Source organism: Lissotriton helveticus, chromosome 1_2 (genome assembly GCF_964261635.1).
Source record: "Lissotriton helveticus chromosome 1_2, aLisHel1.1, whole genome shotgun sequence".
Classification (NCBI taxonomy): domain Eukaryota; kingdom Metazoa; phylum Chordata; class Amphibia; order Caudata; family Salamandridae; genus Lissotriton; species Lissotriton helveticus.
The window spans coordinates 351,369,445-351,396,143 of NC_136058.1; the positions used below are offsets into that span (position 1 = coordinate 351,369,445).

The 26,699-nt window shown below is 43.0% G+C and overlaps 1 protein-coding gene across 1 annotated transcript in view; it reads right to left on the minus strand.

Annotated features, from left to right (window-relative positions):
* Nucleotides 1–26,699, minus strand: part of LOC144807907 (uncharacterized) — a 319,307-nt gene that overhangs the window by 50,517 nt on the left and 242,091 nt on the right. Inside the window, exons 6-7 of the mRNA XM_078673503.1 lie at nucleotides 16,821–16,864; nucleotides 12,464–12,583 (exon numbers count right to left, since the gene is read on the minus strand). Of these exons, the coding sequence (XP_078529629.1) occupies nucleotides 12,464–12,583; nucleotides 16,821–16,864 (164 nt within the window). The remainder of the gene's footprint in view (nucleotides 1–12,463; nucleotides 12,584–16,820; nucleotides 16,865–26,699) is intronic.

Genomic DNA, 26,699 nt, shown 5'->3' on the forward strand with positions numbered 1-26,699 from the left:
CACAGCCTTTACATCATTAGGGTGAGTCATGTCCAGATAATAGACAACTGTTCTGGCCTTTGAAAGTTACCTAACTTGTTAAGTCACTCCTATTGCCATTAAGGCGAGTGGAGCTGATTTGGAAGGCAAATCACAGGTTGGTTGCATTTGTGTGGTACTCCTGCAGGAACTTTAAGGTTACCATAGAATGATCCTGGCTCAGAAATTGGGGGAACAGTCTTTACTATTAGGAAGATATGATGACATCTCCAGTAATGCCCGTGACTAGCCTTGACGAGTGGCAGTGCCTCAATCTGCCCAATTGGCCAGGGAGTGTCTGCGTGTTCTGAAGTTTTCCAGAGCAGAAAAAAATGTGAGAGGGTGATTTTGCAGGTGATTTGCCAGCATTGTAGTACTGAGGGACCCCAGCTCTGCACCCCTAGCATAGTGAACTATAGCAAGAAGATTGCATTTGGGTGCGCCCAAGCTTTGCCCGGGAGGGATAGACCCCAGGGGACCAAAAGATGTGAACCCCAGAGACTTAAGTGCTGGATGATCTAGCACCAAGCAAGGTCTCAGACAACAGTGGGTAGATTACCCAAGGCAACCCGTGGCCAAAGACCATCTACAAAAGCCGCAGAGAACAAAAAGGAGTTGGAGGAGGGCCCAGACCTAAAGAATTATTGTTGGAACTATTGGGCACATGCATCAAAGCCTTTTGCGATCGCAAACGGTTGCGATTCACAAAAATCGGCCGTTTGCGATCGCAAAATTTGCTTTTGGGATGCATCAAGGGTCAAGGCCCTCGCAATTTGAGAATTCACAGTTAATTGTGAGTTCTCAATTTGCGATTGCATTTAAGGAATCGCATTTTGTGATTCCTTAAATGCAATGCATGAAAGTTAAAAAATCTGCGATTTCGCAAATAGGGGGAGCAAATTACCATGAAGTTCAACTTCATGTTAATTTGCAAAAACTTTGAAAAATGCTCTTTTGTGCATTTTTCAAAGTTTCATGTTGCGCACACACATGCCCTAAGGGCATGTGTGTGCGCAACATATGTGCACAGATCAATTTCAGGGGTGCAACAGGGTGTCCTTTGGACACCCCTGCACCCTTGAAAAATGCATTCTCAATTTGCGATTCGCTAATTGCGAATCGCAAATTGAGAATGTCTTCCCATTCATTCCTATGGGCCTCTAGGCCCATAGGAATGAATGGGGAGGTATTCCTTAATTGCGACTCGCAATTTGCGAGTCTCAATTAAGGAATATTTAGAAATCGCTTTTTTTTTAGCGATTTCTTCAGGCATAGGCTTTTGCGATTCCTTAATTGCGATTCCTTAAAAATCGCAATTAAGGAATCGCAAAAAAACAACATTGATGCATCTGCCTGTATGTGTGTGATACTCTCTTATACATCACCACTTGTTAGGGATACCAGTGGATGAGACAGGGTATGTTGGAGCATTGCTCCTTTTGTTAAGGATATGGGTATTCAAGTCTTTTCCGCCATATGCATACTTGCCAGGGACTTAGGGTATTCCAGACTTTTTCTCTGATGGACCCTTATGGGGCACCGGAGGAACAGCCCCTCATATCAGCTCACATTTTTCTGCTACAACCTCATTGCTTATTGTCATCAGGGAACAGGGCTACATCTGGGGAAACACTTGGCCAACAACATCAACATCCTCTCCAATGCCGATGACATGCATCTCATACTCTCAATCTTGGACAAGACCCCCCAACACAAGGAACGATTTCAACACCTGCATGATGGCTGTCGCCCTCTGGATGAAGTCCAACTGTCTCAAGCTCAACACCAACATGACAGAACTAGTGACCTTCGACAAGAACACATCACCATGGGACTCCACCATGTCTCCGGATGGCTTTGGATCCACCCCCACCACCCGTGCCAGGAACCACAGGATAATTCTTGACTGCACACTCGACATGACCACTCATGATAATGCCATCTCAGTATACTGGTTCCACACCCTCAAGATGCTGAGGAAAATCTTTGAACCATCACACTCGCCATTGTTACAAGCAAGCTGCACTACAAGAACACCCTCTTTGCCAGAATAAGTGAGGCAATTCACCAGATGACTTTAAACTGTCCAGAATGCTGGCTTGTGAAAGATAAACACACAGTTCATACTCCTTACTCACACATTCAAGGCACTACTCAACCTAGGCCCCGTCTACCTGAACCATTGTATCTCCTTCCACCATCCCCCTAAACACGTCTGCTTTTCCGGACTCCCACTTGCACACATCCTGCGCATACACAGAACCAGATCCAGAACTCAGGCCTTTTCCTACATTGATCTTAAAGTGAGAAAATCATCCCACTTCACATTAGATCCTCCTTCTCTCTTCTGGAGTTCTGTAAGAAGCTGATAAAATCCTGGCTTTTCCCTAGGCCGCTCTAGGCACACAGACCTGCTCAGTGCCTGGATACCTTTTAACGTGATAATGTGCTCTACAAATATGCATAACTGAATGGCTCTAGGGGCAGGGGTTAGAGGCACCTCAAACGCAAAGAGAGTAGCAGTGGAGAGGTGTGGTGCAGCGAACAGGGCACAGGGTTCACGGTTCAATCCCCGGCTCCGGCGGCAGCTCAGCACAGCACCATGTGACTCTGGGCAATAGCTCGCTTAATTTCCACGATGGCCCCCAGCGCCTTGAGACCCATAAGGGTGAGTAGTTTGCTCCTTACAAATACGGATTTAAGCATGGACAACATAGTATCTTAGTAACAAGGATAGACATGGGGGCTACAAGTGTCTGAGTGAGGCTTTAAATGTGTTCTCACTCAATGTGCATGGCATCTTATGTGTGAGCAGGCTATCCAGATAACCATGATTCTGTGTTAGGGCTGCGCAGTAGACTCTGCTCCATTGGCAGAGTTTTCAAAGTTTTGCCCGCTCCGCTTGGAGCATGGAGTTCGGTACAAACTGCGCCAACCACTCCATGGAGGAGTTTTTCCCGTGTATGGCTCGCCAACGGTAAGTTGGTGAGGGAAGAAAACTGAGCGCCAGACTGCCTTCCACCCAGATTTCTCAATGGAAGCGGTCACAGCAGGTTGCTACAGACCACGTTGAGAAAATTGCTGCTCCTGTTTCAAAAGCTGCCCCTCGAGTAGAAAATATACTTGAGCAGCAGGATCGCCCTCTGGCATGCTGCATGGTGGTGTTTGCACTGATTTTAGAGGGCGGGACAAGCTCTCGCCACTGAAATCAGTGTGTGCAGCGCGACAGAGCAGAATCTCACAGAGTTTTTAGGTAACTGCAAATTTCGGAAGAGTAAAACTCTGCGATATCTGCCCAACCCTATTCTGTATGTATTTGTATTGCATTGTTCGCAAATACCACGGTTTTCATCTCCCTTGTCTTACGTATAGCTATGTCGCTGTCTCTATAATTTAGCAACCTTACGACTATTGTTCTTCGTGGTGCACCTGGTGGAGGTTTGTGCACCAGTGTCCTGTGCGCTCTTTCAACGATCAGCAGCCAAAACAGGCTTTTCTATGTATTCTTCCATTTTTCCTGTGTTGGTGGTCTCTGGAATTCCAAGGATTCTTATTTTGTTTCATCTTGATCTCGCTTCAAGGTCTTAATTTTTAGCCGCTATCACCTTGAGAAGCTTGTCCATTTCCGTGATTTGTCCTATTGCTTGTGTTTGGTCGTCCTCCAGCGTCGATATTCTATTCTCCTCTCACCCAGTCTTCCATCTTGTTATTCTAACTTCTGCGTGATATGGTCCATCCTGGCGCACATCGTATCCATTTTCTCTCCAAAGGATGAGAGACCGTTTTTCTTTGTGAGCAGCAGTGTTTACATGTCCTCTTCTTCAAGTTTGTGTTCCATTTGGTCTGCCCCATCTTGCTCAGTGTCCTGCGTCTGTTCTCTGGGCATTCTGCGAGCTTTGAACAGTAACTTGGCCTGTTTCCCATCCATTTTGCCAATCGTGTATACTACTTTGTCAGTTACCAGTTTTTGATGCGACAATCTGTACCTCGCAGGACTATGTGTAATTAGTGCTGGTGCAGCGTAACTTCCTGGCTCGGCATAGAAGCCTCTAACCCTCAGAGACAACACATGCGTTCCACCACTCTCTTCTTCTGCGTTCGGTTTTTCCCCCGGATGTAGTGTTCAGACTACTTGGTGCATGAGTTTTAAACTGCTGGTCTCTTACGTATTTACTCCACTCAGCACTCCCGCTATTTGTATGCCACAGTCTATTCAGGGTTTGCGTGCTGCCTGTGCGTGCTGATCTTACCATGCAGTTAGTACCTTTATAAATGAGATACTTTGATTTGACCGCAGCTCTGTGCTCTACGTCTCTATTATGACGCTGCAGTTTCTTTTGTATCGACAGTCCAGCAAATTCGGACACCCGTTTTTTTCTTTCTGCACAATCAAAATGGCGTCCAAACTCTACTATTTATTTATTTATTTATTACACCATATTCAGCTTTCCCCACCGATTGCGCCCGAATATTGAGCTGTACGATGTGCTGTACACAATTTCACACGTTTGTTGCTAGTACCTCTCCTTCAGACTAGTAGCTCTGTGGGAAGTGACCGGCCTCCATGCATGTGTTGTGTCGGGCTATTTTTCCTTTTCTGATGCAGCAGCTGTCGTTAATATCTGCCGCTAGGCCTTGCACGCATTATCGAGCACTGCCAAGCGTGGTTCTGCTCGTACCAGTCTCCGCGTTTTTTGTTAAAAGTTTCCACCTCCTCCTTGCAGACAACACCAAGGGGGCAGCGGCAAATGAGCGTGGTTATCCGCGCCGATTGGTGACCGGGGGGAGTACAGTGAGGTCTCTGTTTTAGGCCGGTAGGCCCGAGCAGAGTACAGCATGAGTGCCTCTTCAATCCCACTGTGTTGTTGAAAGAGGGGCCGATTTTTCCATATAACTAATACCCTGGGACATTCTTATCACTCAGCCAGCATAAACCCCTGTGTAGGCCCTTCTGCTCAATATGTAGGCCTTTGGTTAGGTTGACCATAGTGCCGCCATTTTTCTGTGTAGCAGGCTGAGGGCATGTCTGATCAAAATCTCATCCAGCTCCTCTCTCTGTTAGGCCTCCTGCTCCAAACAAAGAGCCCCAACCCACCCATGTGCAAAGTTCACTGTCTCAAAAAGTACAACATCCCCCTGTTCTTTCGACATACAGCAGACCACATCCTGGGCCAGTACCTGAGATTAGGGAAGTGCCCACCGCAGATGTGTCAAACTGAAGCGATGAATGTGGCAAAGCAGGACATGCAGATTTATATATAAAATCCCTTTACAATACACATTTTTCTGCTTGCCCAATGCAATTTTACGACACGCGCCTAGCCTGAGAGATGAACTTTCACCTAGCTTACGTGCCACCGTTACTGGAAAAGGCACCACCATGTATGGAGAAAAGTGCGAATCATGCCATAAGTGACGTAGGTAGAAGTGGCGTGAGATGACGTTACCATAGACTTCTCACCGCCTTAAAGAATATAAAAAGGGAGTCCACAGAGACATCGTTGCCCTACCTTCTCGCCTGTATGTAGGTGACAGGCTGTGTAGGTTTTCCCCAAGAGCTCTTGTTCATTTATTTTAAAGTGTACTGTTCTATTTTATACTCTGCCATATGAAATGTTATATTTGCTATGTTCTCTTCTAACCCTTGTTTTTTTCTTTTACATCTAAAATGTTTATATTGTAATTGCAGGATTGCTCACTTTTAGGTAGACGTGAGTATTCCCTGATAAAATGTATTATGCTTTTTGAGTATATTTTCAGACTCTGTCACTAACAGTTTAAAAGCTTTCATTCAGTAAATGCAAACTGATCCATGTGGCTATCTGAGAATGTGGAGCACTGGATTCAGAACCTTGTACTTTTTATGCCCTTATCTTGAAGTTTCTTGAAGTTGCACCTTCTTAATAAAACTGTTAAACTTTCAGCCTCAGTTTCCATGGCTCACATATCTGTTTTTTCCATTTTTAGAGCGAGCGTTCCCGGACACCCCGGCTCAAATTAAGGTACCCCTTTTGTCCCTATCTCACTCCCTCGATCATTCCGTGCAGGCTCCCAGAGCTCTGTGCTCAGCCCCCTGCCCTCTTGCCCCTTAAATAAATCTCCCTCCAACATGGTTACCGTACCTTACTTGGTTTATGGGGTATACTTCTGTGCTGCACCAGCGATCAGTTGTCGCATCAGCGCCCCCTCTGCTTGTGCCCTCTTGGTCTGCTGCACAGCAGGCCTCCTCATGCCTCCGTACGCGGTTCACTCACCATCCCAGCTGTGCACGTCTCTTCTTCCCGGCCCTCTTCAGGCCGCGCCGGGTCTCAGCGCGTATCTCAGCCACGGCTGCTTTTTACCTGCTATCAATCAGCTCTGCTGATGCTCCTGACTTTCCGCCACTGCAGCCTCTCGTTTGTGGAAACTGCTCCTCCGTTACACATAGGATAATATTGAATTTTTTTCCCGGGCGAACAGAGCCTCACAACAGTGCGGCCATCTTGTTAGCCCGCCCCCTAGCGTTCCCGAAATGGGCTCATGTTTAAATAGGATTTCGGGGTTGGCCAGGAGTTTGGGATCATTCCAATAAACTGCAAAGAGTTGCATTATCCTGTAAGCAAGCAGGCAATAATATGACTGATTGCTTTCAGATGAACAGTCGGGCAAAGATGAGAAATCTTGTCAGCAAACGTGTAATCTTCCTAGTCGCTCTCCAACCTTTTATAATGCTGCTTTACACTACAAGATCAGAATTAGACAACGGAGTAGAGAGCCTGCACTACCGGGGAGTGCTCAATTTCATTAAGATTAACACATCTAATCAGTTGTGAAGCAATTCGGAACTAGACACTCAATAATAGAGCAGCCAAGTGGTGCAGTTGAATCAAGAATGACTGTCCAATGGTCAGGGCTTGACATAAATGAGGAGTGTGTCCATGTTGCCTGTCCTATGATGAACAAGGTGTTATGAATATACACAAATAGAAATAAATGTAGGCAAGGGTCAGTCCAAATCAATGTCCTTGTGGCCAGAAAACATCAAAGTGAAATATCAAGTAAACCAAGTGACCTGCCCTGTGGGTAGAACTGGTAGGTAAAAAATCTAGAGTTAATGTCTGGCCCATACTTTGAAAAAAACGTAGTTTCTGGCTCAGAGGAGTCATCAATGTGTAAGTTAAAATCTCCCAGCATCACTAAATTGTCCTTGTCCTATAGGCAAGTGTAAGCTACTTTGGATAGAGAGGTGGTACAGTAGAAAAAATGTTGGACTGAGAACGGGATATATTTGCTATTCCACTCCAACAGCGCAGCAGTAGGGAAGGTGTTGGACTTCGGAGGGATTAGAGTTCCAATTCCGACTCCAGTCTATGCAATAGCAGGGAATGAATTGGACTTCAAAGGAGTTAAACTTACTATTCCCAATCTACCCGAATCAACAGTAGGGAAAATACTTCACTTCAAACACATTACATATTTGAATGACCATATTTATTTAGAAAGAATGAGAAACTGCTACTATAAACAAGAATGCATTTAAAGAAGTAGTGGCATTGATGTTGATTATTAAAGATCAGTTCAGCATCCTTAATTACACCCGGAAAATAAGGGGAAATGTTAAATTGAAATCTAAAAATGCAGGCAACTTCGCCTTTCAACTAATAAGGTCTGTAGATATGTTTATTAGAATAACCTTGGAGGATTGCTGACACTAAGTAAGGAGCTGAACATTCCCCTAACTTGGAGGCCTATTAGGATGGCGGACAGACCTCTGTCCGTTCGCCAACCCCGAGGTGGAGGAACCGTCCACAAGGGCAGCGGCGGTCCCTCTGTTGCAATTAGGGTGTGACCGCCATCCTGGCGGTCACATCCTGTATCTTTAACCTTGCGGCGGGTGCTGCTTGAAGCAGCACCCGCTGCAGGGTTATAAATGCATGATTTGCATTTACATGCACAACGGTGCCTGCTGCTTTGTGCATGTAAATGCAGGGGGGTGCCATAGGTACCCCCCATGTGCACCCCCACCCCCCTTCACCCTGGGGGCCCGCAAGGGGCCCCAGAAGTAAAGATCTACATGCACATGCAGAAGCAAAGTTCCACATGCTTTTCCACTGCAGAAAAGCCGCCGCGGAAAAGCATGTTTCACCACACATCCTAATTTGGCTGACGGTGTCTTGCAGACACCGCCACCAAATAGCGCTCATCATCCCGCGGATCAGCGGCGGACGGACCTGCCGTCCGCCGCTGGTCCCAACGCCATCCCACTGCCATCCTAATCTGGCGGTGGGTGTTTTCTGTCACCGCGGCAGTGAATCCACATCCTCCGGGCCGGCGGTGGCTTCCACCGGCCCAGAAGATGCAGATTCACCACCATCATAATCGACCGCTATGTTTTGGTAACAAAAAACAAGTCTACCCCAGAGCCAGTTATAAAATTGCAAATCTCTAAAGACTATGGGCTAGATGTAGGTAAATAGGATTTACCGATTCTAAAATACAGAATTTTACCGATTCGGTATTTTAGAATCGGTAAATGCTATGTAGGTAATAATTCGGTAAAAATTACAGAATCGTTAAGATTCGGTAATTACCGAATCGGTAAAATTGGGAAAAAGTCAAGGGTGGCAGGGTGTCACTTTGACACCCTCTTGCACCCCTGATTATTGCTTGTGTGCACATGTGTCACACATACGTGCCCTAAGGGCATGTATGTCTGTCACATGGCACAGGTGTAAATGCACATATTTGCATTCACATAGGAATTCGTTATTTACCACCAACTATTAGTTGGTGGTAAATAACGAATCCTTTAAGCCCAGAAGCCCTGTTTGAAGTGCTTCCTACATTTCATTTACCGATTCGGTAAATACCGAATTGGTAAATACTGATTCGTTATTTACTGAATCGGTAAATATGCCCCCTACATAGGAAAAGTCTATTACCGGTCAGTAACGGCCGATTTCGGCCGTTACCGACCGGTAATAGGCCACCTGCATCTGGCCCTAAATTCTTAATAATACACAGCTTAGAAATCCATTCCAGTGAACCTCAGCATCGTATGAAGTGCAAAAACGTAAATTGGGCCTGACTCATGTTCACATACTCTTATGAAGTATAATGTTAATAATCACATATAAACCCAGAATGTACCAATCATTTAAAATCAAATCTGGATGTTGCCTTATAGGGTTTGAAGCCTCCTGTGACATTGAATATACTTGCTATCTTCGATAGCTCAAGTATGCCCCCAAAGTCAGAAGACTAAGGGTTGTCATTTGCACAGTTCCTAAAAGGGCAACCTTGCTTTCGGACCTGACAACGGGAAGTGGGATTTTAGGAGAATAATGAACTTAGTACTGTATGTATTAATAATATCTTTGAAGAATGTCCAACATTTTTTCAGGGAGAAGATCCTGCCACCTGCTCATTAGATATTTTATTTTCATAGAGGAATACATATCTGTCATGTTTAAGCCCCATTGAATTGTATTGAGAGAAAGCAGACAGACACTGGTCTAAATTTCTATGTTTTGTAGCCCTATACGCTAATTGAACATTTTCTAACAAGAGCCCTGCACAGTTGAAAAGACATTTGTTTTTGATCTTTCGCTTTGCTGCATGCTATTTTGCATTAAGCACTAGGTGGACGTTAGCTTCCCAAGGTGTTGTGTTTCATTATTAACACATGGTGAATTGAGCAGAACTCACCTCAGCAGAAAGAAAGCATAGGAACATTGGAACAAGCTCCACAGGACGACCCCAGGGTAATGGAGTAGCTTTTCCAGGGGAATTGTGGTGGAGAAAGGCCCAGTGCTTAAACTGGCAAATTAGCTAAAAGTATGAATCAAACCAACATTTTAGGTAAAGTGTAACAGCACTTACCATGTGTTTGTTGCTTGCTTGCATGGTTATATTGTTTGTGGCTACTCTATTGTCAAAGAGGGTGCACACAAATGGTTGAGTAGGTAGGATTGACAGGAGTCCAAGAAAAAAATAAAATGAGTATCAGTGCAAACCTAAGATCTAGAGCAAGTGGCCTCTAGAAGTAGTGCTGTAGTGGGGATGACAGATGGGCTAGGACCCAGAGCACAAACCAGAGAAGAAGAACCATGTGAGAGAAATAGACCCTCTGATATAGCCACCCAGACCCCTTCATGAGCCATCTGAGTGTTGACTGAAGATTCAGTGAACACAAGGAGATCTTTGGGTGTAGGTACATGATACCTTTCCTAAGTCCCTCCACAAGTTAGGAAAAATAATAGCGGTGGGAATCTTAGCCCATTTTTAATTTCCTACTTCTCTCCAGATGTTGAGCTGTGGGCAAAAGGCCTGCTACCGATTGCATTTGGAGCTTGACAATCTAAATGTAGTGAGCCCCCATCGAAAGTGGCTCCTACCCATAGTATGCATTAACAAATTGGCAAACACATGTGCACATATGTACAACCGTAGGTGCTAATCTATAGAAGTTTAAAGACCCTAACAATAAAAAAAGTTATAGAATGGTATGAGGAGGCACAAAAATATGAATCCCAAGTGTGGAGTATAAAAGATACTCAGGAGAAATTGGAATATCAAATTAGCCTTCTAAGGAACAAAGGTTGGGCTTGTGCTCCAACTGCTCCGCCTCATCCCTATCTATTTCTCAAGATTACTGAACCATGAGAGAAAGAGAAGGATAGCAAAAGCAAAAGGGAGAAGGATTGGTTGGAGATATTGCCCATACAGGCAGATATTCAAGGATAGGCATTCGTTATTGGCAAATATTTTGGCAGTACCTGATCCTGTAAACATTTTTATGGCAATAAATAATGCACTGTAGCTAAAAAACAAGAGCCCTTCCCCTACTCTACATGTGCATCTGGGTGATGGCGTTTGATGAAGCTTATCTGCAATGTTACTGGTTTCCCAATGTGATGGGAAACTGGCCGCAGTTATTGTTACTAAATAAAAAGTGGGAAAGTATGTTTCAAAACAATTTTTGGTTTGTGGTTGAGGTCAGAGGTCAAGGAACCATTGTCTAATGGGTCAGAAACTCTTGGAAACATATATGCAGATGCTAACTAGGGTGCCCGTGACAGGTAGAATTCATTCCAGTATACTGTTCATTTGAAAACACACCAGCACCAGCTTCCCATATTTTAAATAAACTGAGGACGCACCTCTCAGCATTTGGCGTTTGTGTAAATAAGGCTGGCGCTCTTATTTTGAACTTTCAAATTCACCTCACTTGTGCCATACTACTGCAGCTATGCATATGCTTCATATTACACTGAAAACATATTGTGAAAAAAGGGACTATGTGGTGGTATATTTTAATAGTGATGAAACCCCAAGCCCACATAACCAACAGGTGGCGGGGCACCCGCGCTCCTATCAATTATTCCAGTCACTTCGGACACTCTAACTTGAGGTCTGGACATGGACTGTTTTATGAAGACATACACAATGTGTCCCACTAGTTTCCAGGGAGCGTCCAAACTGCCATTTTGACACCAGTGAAGCAAACTCTGCGTGTCAGCAGATCACATGCACGGGCATTGGCTGCTGTCCTCCGTAACTGGAGGGGGGGCTGGTTTCCTCCATGTCTCCATGGAAACCATGTCTGCATGGAAACCCTGAGCCTCATGGACGCCAGGCTCACAATGCGAAGCACACATCACCTACCTTGAGTTCCAAAGCTACTGCCATTTTCCCTGGTAACAGGTGTTTTTATCACTACCGACCTGGCGGGAAAATGACATCAGTCAGTAAAAGTCCCCACCGGCCCACGACAACAGGAACACCCCGCATCCTAAGGTGGAGCAAAAAATGGCCTCTCTGTGTGTCATATCCCTGAGAAGTGAGCCGCTCTTTGCCAGTGCTTTAAATGAGAATATAGAAGTGCCGGTACTCTCCCATATAAAGTATTGAAAATCTCCTGCCAAAGGCGTTGAAGTGCCCATTCAAAGCACTGCTCTCGCCTCTTCTTGTGTGCCATATGCTTGTAAAGGAGACTGTATTAAGTAGAAATGCTTCAATAGAAAGAGTTTGTAGCGAGGAATAACTTATTTATTTGATGAAGTTTCTCCAAGTAGAAATCTGTGGCTCTCCCTCTGGCTAGTCAGTCAATAACTGCCAAAGAGTGGAACCCTTCAGCCTCATGAGAATGTGGAACGCACGAGGCACAGTGCTCCACACTCCATGACTAGCATAGATGATTACAACATACCCTCTTTCCTTATTTAAACAAAAGACAAAAGGGAAGTACTAAAACATAACTCAAACAAAGTCAAATATGGCTTGAGAGATATCAAGTTAGAAGAAGCACATGTAAGATAAAATGCAAAAGTGAGTACTAAGCAACCTACCTACAGAAATAAACTTCACAATAATTAAATTTTTGGAGAAAAGAAAACTAAACAAATTATTTACATATGTAATCCTTTAGATATACTGGCGGATAATGATTCCTGTAAAGTCTTACCTCTCGGGTAGCTTGGCATACCCCAGAAGGAGCTGCAGAAACAGAAGCAGAAGAATCTGCAGAAATAGCAGAAGGAGCATCACCTCCTCCCTGTACAACTCTTTGAGGAGTAAAGTTCTCCTGAGAATTGTAAATGAGGTCATTGTTAGACATAGACAAAAACGTATTATCCAGAAAATTGTCACAACAAATGCTTTTGACTACAACATCTGTACTCATATTACTTTTCAGGTACAAAGCCACCCGCTTATTGTTCAATTTTTCACCATTGTCCAAAACCACACAATATGGAAAGGTAAGTTTAACTCTGAAAGGACCAAAAACATTTTTAAAAGGAATTCCAGGTCTGCCAAAGCGTATCTTTACCCAGTCTCCAGGACAAATTCTCTTCTCTAATTTCTTTTTATAATTCACACTTCCATGTGGAGTAACTGGAGTTGACTTGATGGGAATCAAATCTTTTGTTACAATGTCTCTGATTCAGGTGGGAACCAATTTTGTATTGGGTGGTGGTCTCCCACGCATCATCTCAAAAGGTGTTTTGTTAGTGACACTATGCACACTAGAGCGATATGCCCAAAGCATTTCTGATACCATTGAGTCTACTTCTTTACCACTGGAGATGGCCATTTATATAACACATTCAATTAGACGGTTGGCTCTCTCAACAATTCCGTTTCCTTTTGGGTTGTATAGGGAAGTACAGCTGTGCTTAATACCACAAGTTGATAAAAAGTTTTTCGTTTCAACAGATGTTAATTGTGTACCATTATCTGTTATAAGCACTGAAGGTAATCCTTCATCTCTCCAAACACTCTTCATAACATTAATGGTAGTTGAAGTTGTAATGTCCCTGGTAAATTTAATCACTAACCATTTCGTGTGAACATCCACAATAACTATTCCAAATCATAAGTTTTCTTTGAGACTATTCATTGGACCAGTGAAGTCCAAACATATGGTATGCCACGGTAGACCTGGATCAGAGATGTGACCAGAAGATGCTTGTATGCCAGTTTTCAAGTGTTTATCACTCTCTATACAAAGTTTACAAATTGTAACATAAGAATTCACATCTGAATCTATACCTGGCCACCACCAATTTGTTCTTAATCTTTGTTTTGTTTGAGTTTGGCCTAAATGTCCCTCATGGGCTAATTTAATCAAATGTTGTCTCACAGAAGCCAGAGGAATAAACATGTCCCCTCTCATGATCACAATATCTTCGCGCACTGATAATTCATCTAAAAGTTTGACAAATGGCCTATTGGTGAGAGAGACTGTGCTCTCTCTTCTCTTTTACAACCTTGCTTTATAAAATGTTTAAGTTCTAGCATAGAATTGTCAGCGGACATGGCATTGACCCACTCAATTCTAGTTAACGCTTGGGGTTAACACACACTTAAAACATCTTGTACGATAGCAACTGCCCCCTCATTCTCTTTTTTTAAGACAGCAACTTTGTCAACTGTCTCCCAGTTAAGTGAAAATCTTGATAGGCAATCCGCTTGTATGTTTCGCCAGCCTTGAATATACTCTATGTTATAACAAAATTCCTGAAGGCGAGAAGCCAACCTGACCAATCTAGCTGGACACTTTGCATCACCACCTGGTAACAACACTCTTGTGAGAGGTTTATGATCCGTCTTTAGTGTAAATTTAATTCCCCACAGATAGGTCCTAAAGTATTCACACGCCCAGGCAGCAGCTAGAGTCTCCCGTTCTATGACTGAATAGTTTTTTTCTGATGTAGTTAACGTTCTTATATGCAAACGCCACAGTTTTCTCTTTACCATTGTGATTTGAGCTAAGAGTGCCCCAAGACCTGTAGCACTTGCATCAACTGTAAGTACAGACTGCAGTTTTGTGTCAAAAGGTGTGAGAATCTTTGCGTCACAAATGTCCTTTTTAATGTTTTCAAGATAAGTTTTTTTAATATTGTTCCATGAAAAACTGACCCCTTTCTTTAAGAGAGATCTTAGATCAGCTGTTTTAGTTGAGAAGTCTCTAATGAATTTAGAATAATATTCGATCAATCCTAAGAATGATCGCAGTTTATCCTTATCTGAAGGAATGGGAGCTAATTGAATTGCATCCAAAATATTCTGTTTGGGCTTCATCCCTTGTTCTGAGATTTCATACCCTAAGTAATCCACTTTGTCTACTAAAAACCTACATTTATCTTGTCTAAGAGTTAAGCCTGATTCTCTAATTTTGAATAGAGCCTCACGAAGTGTACGGTTATGTTGGTAAACTGTCAATCAATAACTGCCAAAAGAGTGGAACCCTTCTGACTCATGGGAATGTGGAACGTACAAGGCACATTGCTCCATGCTCCATGACTAATATAGAAGATTACAACAGAAACCATCCCTTTCTGTCCAAGTAAGGGCCTCTAACTAGCCTAATACGAGCAGTGATGATGATAGTGAGGTGAAAAACGGAATGTGTGCATTTAAACAGACATTTTAGGGGAGAGGGTGAGACGTAACCACAGAGCTGCTGACGTGGCACTGGGAAACCAGGTTTGCACACTGTGATTCTGGCCAAATCACTTAATCTCCTTCTCCTGTGCATACCAAAATGAACGTGTGTAATGTAACTGATGCTCATGTAAAGCGCCCCAATGCCTTTGTCGACTTTGAAATTTAAACTGCAATAAAGTAACGTTGCATTAAGTCCCACCTACTTACGGGAAAAATGCTCCAGGATGCCCAAGCAATGAGAGGCCACCCAATACAAAGGTGTACAGTGCCCGCCTTCACACACTCGTACCTTAATAACCACACAGGTAAAGGCATTCATTCAAAGTCGCCCCAACCCTACCTCCCCCAGAGTGGGGGTAGCAATATATATCTCTGTGATGCACGCCACCGACCCCTGCCCACAAAACCACGTAACTCACTCCCAGTAGGAGGGTGCTCGGTGTCAGCAGCATGTGTGGAAAGTTCCTGGGTAGGCTCTGCATGGGGTCTGATCGGGGCTTTTCTACTCGGCCCTTTGAGCGAACAGCAGTTCCCCCACTCGAGCAGGGCACAAAGAGCCCCTGCCCACACATTGAAGACCTCTTTGCAAGCCCCCATGTTCACTTGCTATATTGCCAGACTCGTTGCCAATTTCGCACTCAGAACAACAAGCAAATTCACACACACTTGAGGAAACTAAACAAAAAGGTGAAGCAGCTGCAGATTGGAGGGGCTGGCCGGAGAAGCCTAGGTCCTTTCATGAAAACACAGCCTTCGCATGACCCCTGCTGGGAGTGGCCAGAGCTGCCAACTTTGGAGCTGGGGAATCAGGTTCGATTCTCGGCTTCGGCTTAACATCCTGTGATTCAGGGCAAATCCCTTAATCTCCCTGTGCCTACCAAAAACGAATGTGTTCTTTTGTAATGTAACTGGGGTTCACGTAAAACGCTCTAATACTTTCGATTCGAGTTCACACTGTATAAAAAGACTGCAAAGGTGGAAAAATATTTGCAATGCTATAGGTCTTGCATTTAAATGATAGACCTATAGCATTGCAAACAAACAGCTGCATTGTCCCGGCTGCTTTGAAAGTATTTAAGCAATGCATGTTATCGTGCCTAAAGTAGGAGAAACCCAATAAAGAAAATAGTGCTTACAGACTAAATAACACATACCATGTAACAACTGAAGTAAAGGGTCCAGTAGCCATGGGAGGTTACAAATGAAGATATGGCCATACTAAGGAGGGACTAACAAGCTAATTACAGAATTATAAGTCAGCATTTACGAAGGACAAAGACACAAACCAATGAAAAATATGGGCAGAGAGTGGGCAGGGCTTCTTGTCCATACTATACTACAGCAGATCTCCAGAGCAGCGCATGCATGCTGGCTCAGGCTCGACCTAAAAAACGAGGCAAAAGCTGGAAAAAGCACTCAGAAAAAGGAGGAGAAAGGAAAGAGAAACCAGTAAAAATGAGGGAGGAAGCAGAGCGGTGCAGCTGCACTGGAGAGCTGGGTCTGTGGCCTGCTCAATGGGGTTGTACTGAAGCCTCCATTAAGTAGGTTCTGGGAGGTGAAGGAGCACTGGGAAGCAGTGGGTGGGGCTAGACGGGAAAATGGGTGGCAGGTAGAAGCTGGAAGTGAGGGAAAAAAACAAGGAAAAGCGGGGGAAAATGAGGGAAAAGCTGGAAAAATCACAGAAAGCAGGGGAAGGGAGGATTAATCAGTAAAAGCGACAGAAATGCAGGAGATAGCACTTAGGAAAATTGGGGAAAGGAAGGATAAGTAGTAAATAATGAGGGAAAAGCAGGAGAAAGCACTCAGAAAAATGGGGAGGAAGCATAGTGGTGCAGCAGCACAGGAGAGCTGGGCCTGAGTATGACACTTACCGCATTATATTGAATTCTGACATTGTTCAAAATCATCCTTCTGTCTAAAATAGATACAAAACTAATTTTATGGATCAGTCATTTCTAGAGGAAGCTCCTCTCTGCCATTGTCCAGACATTACAAACATCACTCTTCTTTTCATTGTTTGTTTGATTAATTAAAATGGACTTCAATAATGAGCATAACAGGAAATTTGTATTAAAAAATCCCAAATTCACCAATGTGCTATATTTTAAAAAAGATAAAAAGTGACATTTGACAACTTACCCTGGACTTGTTTTATAAAAGGAATTCAAAATAATAATTAGTGACAAATCAGTGCCTCATGTTCACCATTGTCAATTCAATACATTAATTCTGTATTTACAATTAAAATCATCACATTTGATATTTTGCACTAATGTATGATTTAATTTCATATACAGCTGAGAATAAACAGTAATACTGTTTTCATTTACCACATGATCTTCATTTTTCTGAAGGCTTCCTGTTCTGTTACAACACTAAATCTTCAAAAAAAGTGCCTTGAAAATATGAGCAAAGTATTTTGGGTAAAATAAAAGCAATCAGTTGAGATCCGGTGATCCAATCTAGCAATCACATTTAAATAATAGTCAGTTGTTTAGTTCAGTCAGCTTATTTTAACATAGCAATTGTTAGTTAAGGATTTAATAACATTTACACTTTTCCTGTCTCTTATCTTTAAGCCGATATGTGTCCTATGGCTCACTCGCACTTTCAGTGCACTATTTCACTACATATCACTCCGCCAGTGGATTCCCCTGTTCATACCCTAGTAGCATATAGCATAAAGAGCTGGCTGTTTCTTATCCCGTCTGCAATAGATAAGAGGTTGTTAGTGTGCTAAGGGTGAGGAAAGGAGGTAAAGTCTTGTAATTTCACTGGAGGACAAAAGTTATATGTTACTTCTGCTACCACAGGCGTGGTGTTGAATTATCATTAAGGAAGTTCAACGGCAGGCCCAAAAATTAGTTATAGAACAGGCGCTTGCAGAAATGAGCAAATAGCCAAACAATGAAACGTAAATGACAATTTATTTAATAAATTGTTATAAAATCAAAGTTTTGCCTGATACAGATAAAGGATGTTTGCATACATATACTTTAAACAGGTTAATACACAGTCGAAAAACAAACAGAATACTTGAAACTTTGTGAAAGTTGTGAACATCTACCATGCGAAAGGCATGCAGCAAGTCAGTCATCGGCATGGAGCATCACAAAGATAGATGCATGTGTAAAAAACACCACCAACGTGGTACAAATCGGAGAAGCAAGGTAACGAATAGACATAGTGCCAGGTAAAGTGGGTGTTGTTTAGAATGGTGCATATGACACCTTAGAGTACGATACATTATGGGAAGACAAAATGTACAAAGCATGCAGCACAGTCCTCTCCATGCACAGATTCCAGCACTCCCCACTGACCACATGTGATTTAAATTGCATCCATTATTGACACAGTATGCCATAAAACCTGCTCTGCATGTGTTGGACTTGGCCCTATCTGCAGGGTCACCCCCCCAAACATTTTGCATCCACTTCTCTTGTTTTCTCAACCTGTTTTTTTACGTTTATAATTCTATGCACTATACCACTGCTAACCAGAGCTCAAGTTCTTGTGCTCTCACCCCTAAAGATGGTAACATTGGATTACACCCATTGTGTTACCCTATTACATGCAATGTATTATAACATTTCTTTGGAAGCAGGCAGAAATGTTATGTTTGGTCTCTAAAACATATAATTTTAAATCTTCTTAAATGGTAAAGTCAGATTTTAATTCACAATCCTGAAAATGACACTTTCATAAAGTTAGAAGTTTCTTGTCCTAACCATTTGGTGCCTGCAGCCTGTACCTTTGGTCACATGGCTAGGTGTAGTTGACAGTTGGCCTTTGTGTATTCCTCACAGACAGTATCACGAAGGGAGACTAGATGTTGGCAGCATGGGCCATTTAGGGAGTGACAGAGCTATGCATAGCACACACTTCATAGGAACCACTCACACTTTATAGGAACTGCTTCAGCCCCTTCACAGAGGATTTTACACTAGATGTCTGTGACCCCAGTCATTCTGGGGCCAGGGCAAGACGGAAGGACATTCCAGAATAATCAGTGGGGCTTAAACTCCTAGTGCTTCTTCCACTTCAAAGCTGGCAACAGGTATGAACATAAGATCCTCAGACCCACTCTTCTGTTCACTTCTGGACCTGTAGAGGACTCTCAGAGACTCCCCTGTTGCTCAAGTGTGCTGTGTACTTTAGAGGACTGCTCTACGGCTCCTTGAGGACTGATCTGCTGTCTGAAGTCTCTCCTCTATCCTCAGAGGACTGCCCTGCTGCTTGAAACCTGTTTTTCTGCTTAAACCAAGGACTACCAGAGTGACTACAAGGCTAGTTGGCCGGCCTCTTGTTCAGAGTCACTGGTGCACAAAAGGCTCAATCCATCTAGTACCTGCCCCTAGACCTAGCCTGAGTGAGTCCTGACCCTCCAAGGGGTGCCCACCCAGTCCTGGACCCAAGGAAGTGGTGCTACATGTGCCCAAACAGCCTAAAAGCAAAAATTGGGACTTCAAACATTTCCAGCCCAAAAATGCTCTAGGAACGGACAGGAGACAGAGACCACCCTCCTCCCTGATCCACCAAGGTGCATTGCTGATCACCCTGACTTCACAGTAGCTCCTGTTATGTTCTTCTCGGTAGCAGCAAATCATGTGCAGAGGCTCTTTGCTGAAGGGGTATCCAGCCTCGAGGAACTCAAGTCGGCTACACCCTCCAACCTCGTTCCGCTGGTCATCTTTGAGTTCGAAAAAAGAAACCAAGTCCAAACAAAGAACTCCTCACCGTGACCTCATCCAGTGGCTCCTTGATGACACCACCTACTCGGACACTTCTGACTGCCTTAAACCTCTGAAATTTACCTTTGCACACATTTCTCACCAAAAAGTTTTAAAGTCCTAAGGTAAGCCCAGACTGTGCCCAATTCCACCAGATGAACTACACTCCATCGCTCTCGGCCTTAACTTTCTACGTTGTCCTGGTCTCACGCATCAATTCCTGCGGTTATTTTTGGCACATTTTTTCACTTTAAACTTGAATAGAAATTCATAACTCCGGGTCTACTGATTGGGGTAATTTTATTTATTAGCTTTTACTCTTGTTTTTCTAAACTGGTGTGGGATTTTCTTGTGGGGAGTTTTCACTTCATCAATTTTTGTGTGCGGCATACATACTTTTTGCATTATCTCTAAGTAAAGCCTTACTGGTTTTGTGCCAGGCTACCAGAGGAGTAAGCACATGTTGATTTAGGGATGTTTGTGGTTTACCCTGAGAAGGAATTTGGCTGTTGATTGAAAAGGACTCACACCCCCTCAACCCAATTTCTCACAGCATGTATCAGCAAATTGAAAGAATACCCCAGAGTGAATAGTAAATTGATACATAAAAAGTTCACCTCAAACCACTTGCATTAAATAAATTGTCTCTTTAGTTGTTGAGACTGTCACACAGCCATGAGATATGAATGTATTTTGTTTGTGATGGCAGCTAATTATACCCAAGACAGTGTTTATGTGACATACAGTGGAGTATGAGGAGTTTGGATTAGGAAATCCCCAGAAGGGTGGCAGTTCAAAGCCAAACAGTCCAACAAATATCATCTAACATCCATTTGTAATGTATTTGAGTTCCTCGATAGATATCAGGCTTTTCAGGAAGCTTATTAGAACAAAAAAAGCAGGGTAAGTGGCTGATTTATCTGTGAAATGGCCATGAAGATGTCCTGTATAACATGACATAAACAAACTTACCAGTCTGATGGTTGAATTGATAGTTATATTTTAATGAAACAGAGATTCTAATGATCTTTGATGTATTGTTGTGTTTGTAGCATTGAGGAATAATTCATTAGGAGTTTGAAAATATCCTGAGACACCACGACCAAAACATCATCTCATGACAGTTTCATGTAGATTTTGTAAATATATATAATGGCTTCATATTCACTTTGTTAGAAACGTTATTGCATGATCAGTCTTTGGTATGTATTTCTATCCATAAGGAAAATGTTATGTCGTGATTGTGTTAACACAATTTGAGAGCCCTTCCTCATTTTTCATCTTGTTTATTGTCTATTTACAGTTTGTATACAAGTCCATGAATTTGAATGTCTTTATAATATATTTTTAAGGAATAATAAAAAATGCATGTATACGATTATTCAGCATCTTTGTTTACCCTTTTCTTCATTCATATTCATTATGAATTGATGTTAGATGTTAGTCAATATGTTGTATGACTTTGAACTGCCAATATTTAGGGGCATATTCACAGCAAAAGTGGTGGAGCGTGGGTTAGCTTCACAATTGCTAACGCCACTCTCAGTCACTTTAGAAATGCAGAGATGAGCCGTATTTACAATATTACAGTTCACCTCTGCGTTTCATTCTCCCTGCGCTGGCACTAAATTCATCTGACTAGCACCAACACGGGCACCATAATGCAAGGGTGTCTGCCATGGGGTGAATGATTGTTTATTTGCAATCCAGAATGTCAATTTGTAACTCCTGTGTGTGATGCATTGTGCAGAATACATAAAAGTTGCAATTCATCATTTTGTTAGTATTTTTTATGTGCAGGAAGGTGTCCCTTCCTGCACATAAACAATCGTTCACAGTGTTTTGCTGTTTCCATGTTCTGCACAGCGCAGCACACATAAAAACAGCAAAAACAATAAGAAATTAGGCATTTCTGCTAATTTGGCCATATTAAGACCAGCTTTTCCTTGGTCTTAATTTTGCTGCAACCCCCTATTTATGCCACCCTTTTAAATATGGGACAGCATAAAAAATCAGTGGGTGTTGTAGCAGAGCGCCCACCCCGCAACACCCATTGCCTACCCCTTTCACGCTAAGTGTAGCGTAAAGGGGGGTCTTATTTAGAAGGAGCCTTTGAGCCACGTTAAGTGGCTTAACACCGCCTTGTACATTAGTGAAGCCCCTATCGCCACAGGAACATATTTAAAATGACATTCCTGTGGCAATAGAGGCTTTTATATATGGCCCTAAGTGCACACACTCTATTGTGTACACACTGGGGTGGTTGCTGCAGTGTTGTGCAGTGTGTTTATCACATTAGTATTCATCAACATTCAGAGCATTCCTGCTCCGGTTGATGAGGTGCGATTGTAGGGTTCTACAAGAACAACAACCGATATTGTTTTTCTGTCACAGTATAGGTGTCATTGGTAGTTGACAGCGTTGGCAGAAGATACTTTATTTTAATAAACTTCATTACTCCAGAGGTTCTGTTGGAGACAGAAATGCCAATTGGGACCTGCCTGATTTTGAATGAGAAAGAAGTCTTTTAGATCTAGCAAGGTTTGGTGTACCTCTGGATTCTACTGGAAAGAAGCTCACATCCAGTAGTGTATTGGTGATTGACGGAATTGTTAGAAAGAAATTATGGGTTAACCGATGATTGAGGATGTTGAAACGCAAGAATGTTGAATTTGATTTGCACACAAAGGTGTAAATGACTCCAGACCTGCCAGTATCTGTTCTTTTTTTCGGACTCAGTTACAGCCCTTATGGGACAGGACAAAACCGTGGACGTTTGATTTAAATGTATGAAATGTGAATACATGCAACTTACAAAAAATATCACCCTAATCTGAAACTCTTTGTAGTACTGTTAGTAGTACTAAATAGTACTACTAAACTAGTACAAAATGCTATTCACAAACATACAAGTTTAAATCTCCACGCCTGTCTTTTAAATGGGCGATCCTTACCTACACACAAACAAGTAAGGTTTTTGCTATTCACAAACTGCACATCTAAAGTTACTACAGCTAAATAAGGAACCCAAAACAGAGGTAAATTATTTTTTAGGAAATATAATTGAATTACTTTTAAATATTTGAATGTATCAATTTTAATATTTATGAACTCACAATAAAATAAATACCTTTTTACTTTAGGTTGGAATTTGTTTTTTAGTTTAGACATCACTGAGGGCCCCCCTCCAGTGGAACGAAGAGAGTGACCTAGGGGGACGGGTATCAGACATGATCATAGGTCATTAAACCTTCTCTCATGGAATAAAGCAGGAGCAAAGCGCGATTTACAGGATAATGTACCACCTGAATACTGGAATAACTATGAAATAGTAGCTCTCCAGGAAACATGGCTAATAGACCCAGTCCAGATTCCAGGGCGTATTCTCCATCATGTAAAGGCCACAAGGACCCAAGAATTTAGGAGACCAAAAGGCGGCTTAGCAGTTTATATCTCAACAACTTTAAACATTACATCTACCCAACTGCCAATAACTACATCAGATATGCAAATTGTAAAAATGGAGCTGGGTTTAAATAAAAAAGCTGGAACGATTATTCTCATCAATCTCTATGCACATCCAAAGCAACAAATGAAAATAGATTTATTTAAAACCTTAATCACAAAACCTTAATCACCACCCTATAGGAGTTCCGGGTGGAACTTCCTGCGTGGGAAATAATATTAACAAGGGATTTTAATTCAAATTTGATTTATACTCCAGAGAAAGATGACCATTTAAGTGCAGCTAATGCAATATGGGCAGCACAAAATCAAGTGCATTCTACATCCCAACGGACAGATCGAATAGGGCAACAATTAGTCATTGACTTAGAGCATTTGGGGCTGCGAGTATTAAATGGCAGAGTGGCTCAGGACTGCCCGCCAATCAGCAACTATCACAGCCCCAGAGTTAGCTCAATTTTGGATTACACAATTGTCACAATACCACTTCTCGAACAAGTAAAAACTTTTTAAATAACATATTCCACGGATAGCGATCATTCCAGTCGACATCTTGAACTGCTAAATTCATGTCCAAGGCATGTGGACGCTGTACCCGAGCTTGGAATTATATCAACAATGCATCTGAAACGACTACAATGGACTAGCAATACACTTCCCCTAATTGCTGACAGAGCAAAGGAGCTGTGGACATCCCAAGACTCACCAAACAGTAGGATGATGGAAACCTGGGTTGCCTTTCTAACAAAACTCCCCAAGGATGCTAAAACAACAAAATCATATCGAAATAAGATGCATAATCCATGAAGATTTCTGAGTCTGACTGCTAAAAACCTAAGAAAAAATCTACGCGCTGCCATTAGATCAACAAGGGGTAGCGATTTATCGAAATTGAAACAGGATCAAATACATTAACTTAAAAAGCAATACAAAAAACAAGTCTGGGAGGACAATAAATGATAATTTCTAGCTATGCCTACAGAGGTGGGACATGTGCAGAAAGAGGAAGAAAGGCTTAGAAAGAAGCAACAGAAATGCAGGCAACAGAAGTCCAGAAAGAGGAAGAAAGGTGCAGAAAGAAGCAAGATATATGCAGAAAGAACAACAACAGAGGTGCAGAAAGAAGCCTTGTTGCAAAGTCATCCTGTGACCTGGGCATACCCCAACATTTTTCTGGCTGGTACTGGTGGTAGCTGACTCTGACTGACCCTGGGCTCTGCCTAACCAGGCATGGAGCCAGTGCTATGCTGAAAGACACTTAGAATACAGTGAAAACATCTACATACACTAGGGAACACTATGGGTTTGGGTAACCCTGTGATTGGCATGACCAACCCTGTAAGGCCCTAGTACATAAATGGGCAGGGGGATTAAAAATACCGTTATGTCCCTAGCATATATTAGGGCATGGGGGTTTAGAGGACAGCAGACCGTATCTGCACTTGCATTTGTGCACTGCTGGGCCTGAGGTTAGTTTAAAAGTAGCCCTGTATGCGCAGAAAGAGGCAAGAGAGGTGCAGAAAGAGGCAAGAGAAGTACTGAAAGAAGCAACAGAGGTGCAGCAAGAGGGAAGAGGGTTGCAGAAAGAGACAAGAGAAGTTCAGAAAGATGCAGCAGAAGTGCAGAAGCTGGCAAAATAGGTACAGAAAGTGGGAACAGGGGTGTAGAAAGAGAGAAGAAGTGTGCCGAAATAGGTAAGGGGGTGCAGACATTTGCAAGAGAGGTTCAGAAAGAGGCAAGAGCACTGCAGTAAAAACAGTGGTGCAGAAGGAGGTAAAAGAAGAGCAGAAACAAGAAAAAAGAGATGCGGTAAAAGGCTAGAGGAGTGCAGAAAGGCAAGAGAGGCGCAGAAAGAGGCAGGAGAGTTGTACAAAGAGGGAAGAAGGGTGCAGAAAGAGGCAAGTGGGGTACAGGAAGAAGCAACAGGGGTACAAACAGAGGCAAGAAGGGTACAGAAAGAGGCAAGAGAATTGCAGAAAGAAGCAAAAGAGATGCAGAAAGAGTCAAGAGAAGTTCAGAAAGATGCAGCAGAGGTGCAGAAAAAGGCAGAAGAGGTGCAGAAAGAGGGAACAGGGGTGTAGGAAGAGTGAAGAGGGGTGCCGAAAGAAGCAAGCTGGGTGCAGAAATTTGCAACTGAGGTGCAGAAAGAAGCAAGAGCAGTGAAGTGAGAAACAACAGCGATACAGTAGGAGGCAAGTGGGGTACAGGAAGAGGCAAGAGCAGTGCAAAAAGAATCAAGAGACATGCAGGAAAAGGGAAGAAGGGTGCAGAAAGAGGCACAAGGGGTGCAGAAAGAAAGAAGATAGTACAGAAAGAAGCAACAGATGTGCTGAAAAGGGCACGAAGGGTGCAGAAAGAGGCAAGAGAAGTGCAGAAAGAAGCAACAGAGGTTTAGAAAGAGGCAAGAGTGGTACAGAAAGAGGGAAGAGAGGTGTATAAAGAGGCAAGAGAGTTGAACAAAGAGGGAAGAAGGGTGCAGAGAGAGGCATGAGCTGTGCAGAAAGAAGGACGAGAAGTGCAGAAAGAAGCAAGAGAAGAGGTGTAGGAAGAAGCAAGAGAAGTGCAGAAAAGGGCAAGTGACATGCTGTAAGCGGCAAGCGAGGTGCAGAAAGAGGGAAGACGAGTGCAGAAAGAGACAACAGGGGGGGCAGAAAGAAGCAAGACAATGCAGAAAGAAGCATTGGAAGTACAGAATGAAGCAACAGAAGTGCAGAAAGAGGCAAGAGAACTGCAGAAAGAGGCAAGAGAGTTGCAGAAACAGGCCAAAGAGGTACAGAAAGAGGAAATGGGGATGCAGACAGAGGCAAGAGAGGTACAGAAACAGGTAAGAGGGGTGCAGAAAGAGGCTAGAGGGCTGCAGAAATTTGCAAGAGAGGTACAAAAATAAGCAAGAGCAGTGCAAAAAGAACCACAAGAGGCGCAGAAAAAAGCAAGAGGGGTACAGAAAGAGACAAGAGAAGTGCAGAATGAAGCAAACGCGTTGCAGAAAGAACCAACAGAGGATCAAAAAGAGGCAAGAGGGGTGCAGAAGGAGGCAAGAGAACTGCAGAAAGAGGCAAGAGAGTTGCAGAAACAGGCAAAAGGGGTGCAGAAAGAAGGAACAGGTGGGAAGACTGAGGCAAGAGAGCTACAAAAAGAGGGAAGAGCAGTGAGGAAAAAGGCAAGAGGGATGCAGACATTTGGAACAGAGGTGCAAAAAGAAGCAAGAGCAGTGTAAAAAGAACCAACAGGTGCAGAAAGAGGCATGAGGGTGCAGAAGGAGGCAAATGAAGAGCAGAACAAAGCAAAAAAGGTGCAGAGAGAACTAACAGAGGTGCAAAAAGAAGTAAAAGGGGTGCAGGAAGGGTTAGGAGAGGTGCACAAAGAGGCAAGAGGGGTACAGAAAGAGGCAGGAGGGGTGCAGAAAGAAGGAAGAGAATTGCAGAAAGAAGAACAGAGGTGCTGAAAGAGGCACAAAGGGTGCAGAAAGAGACAAGAGAGGTGCATAAAGAAGCAACATAGGTACAGAAAGAGGCAAGAGTGGTGCAGAAAGAGAGAAGGGAGGTGTAGAAAGAG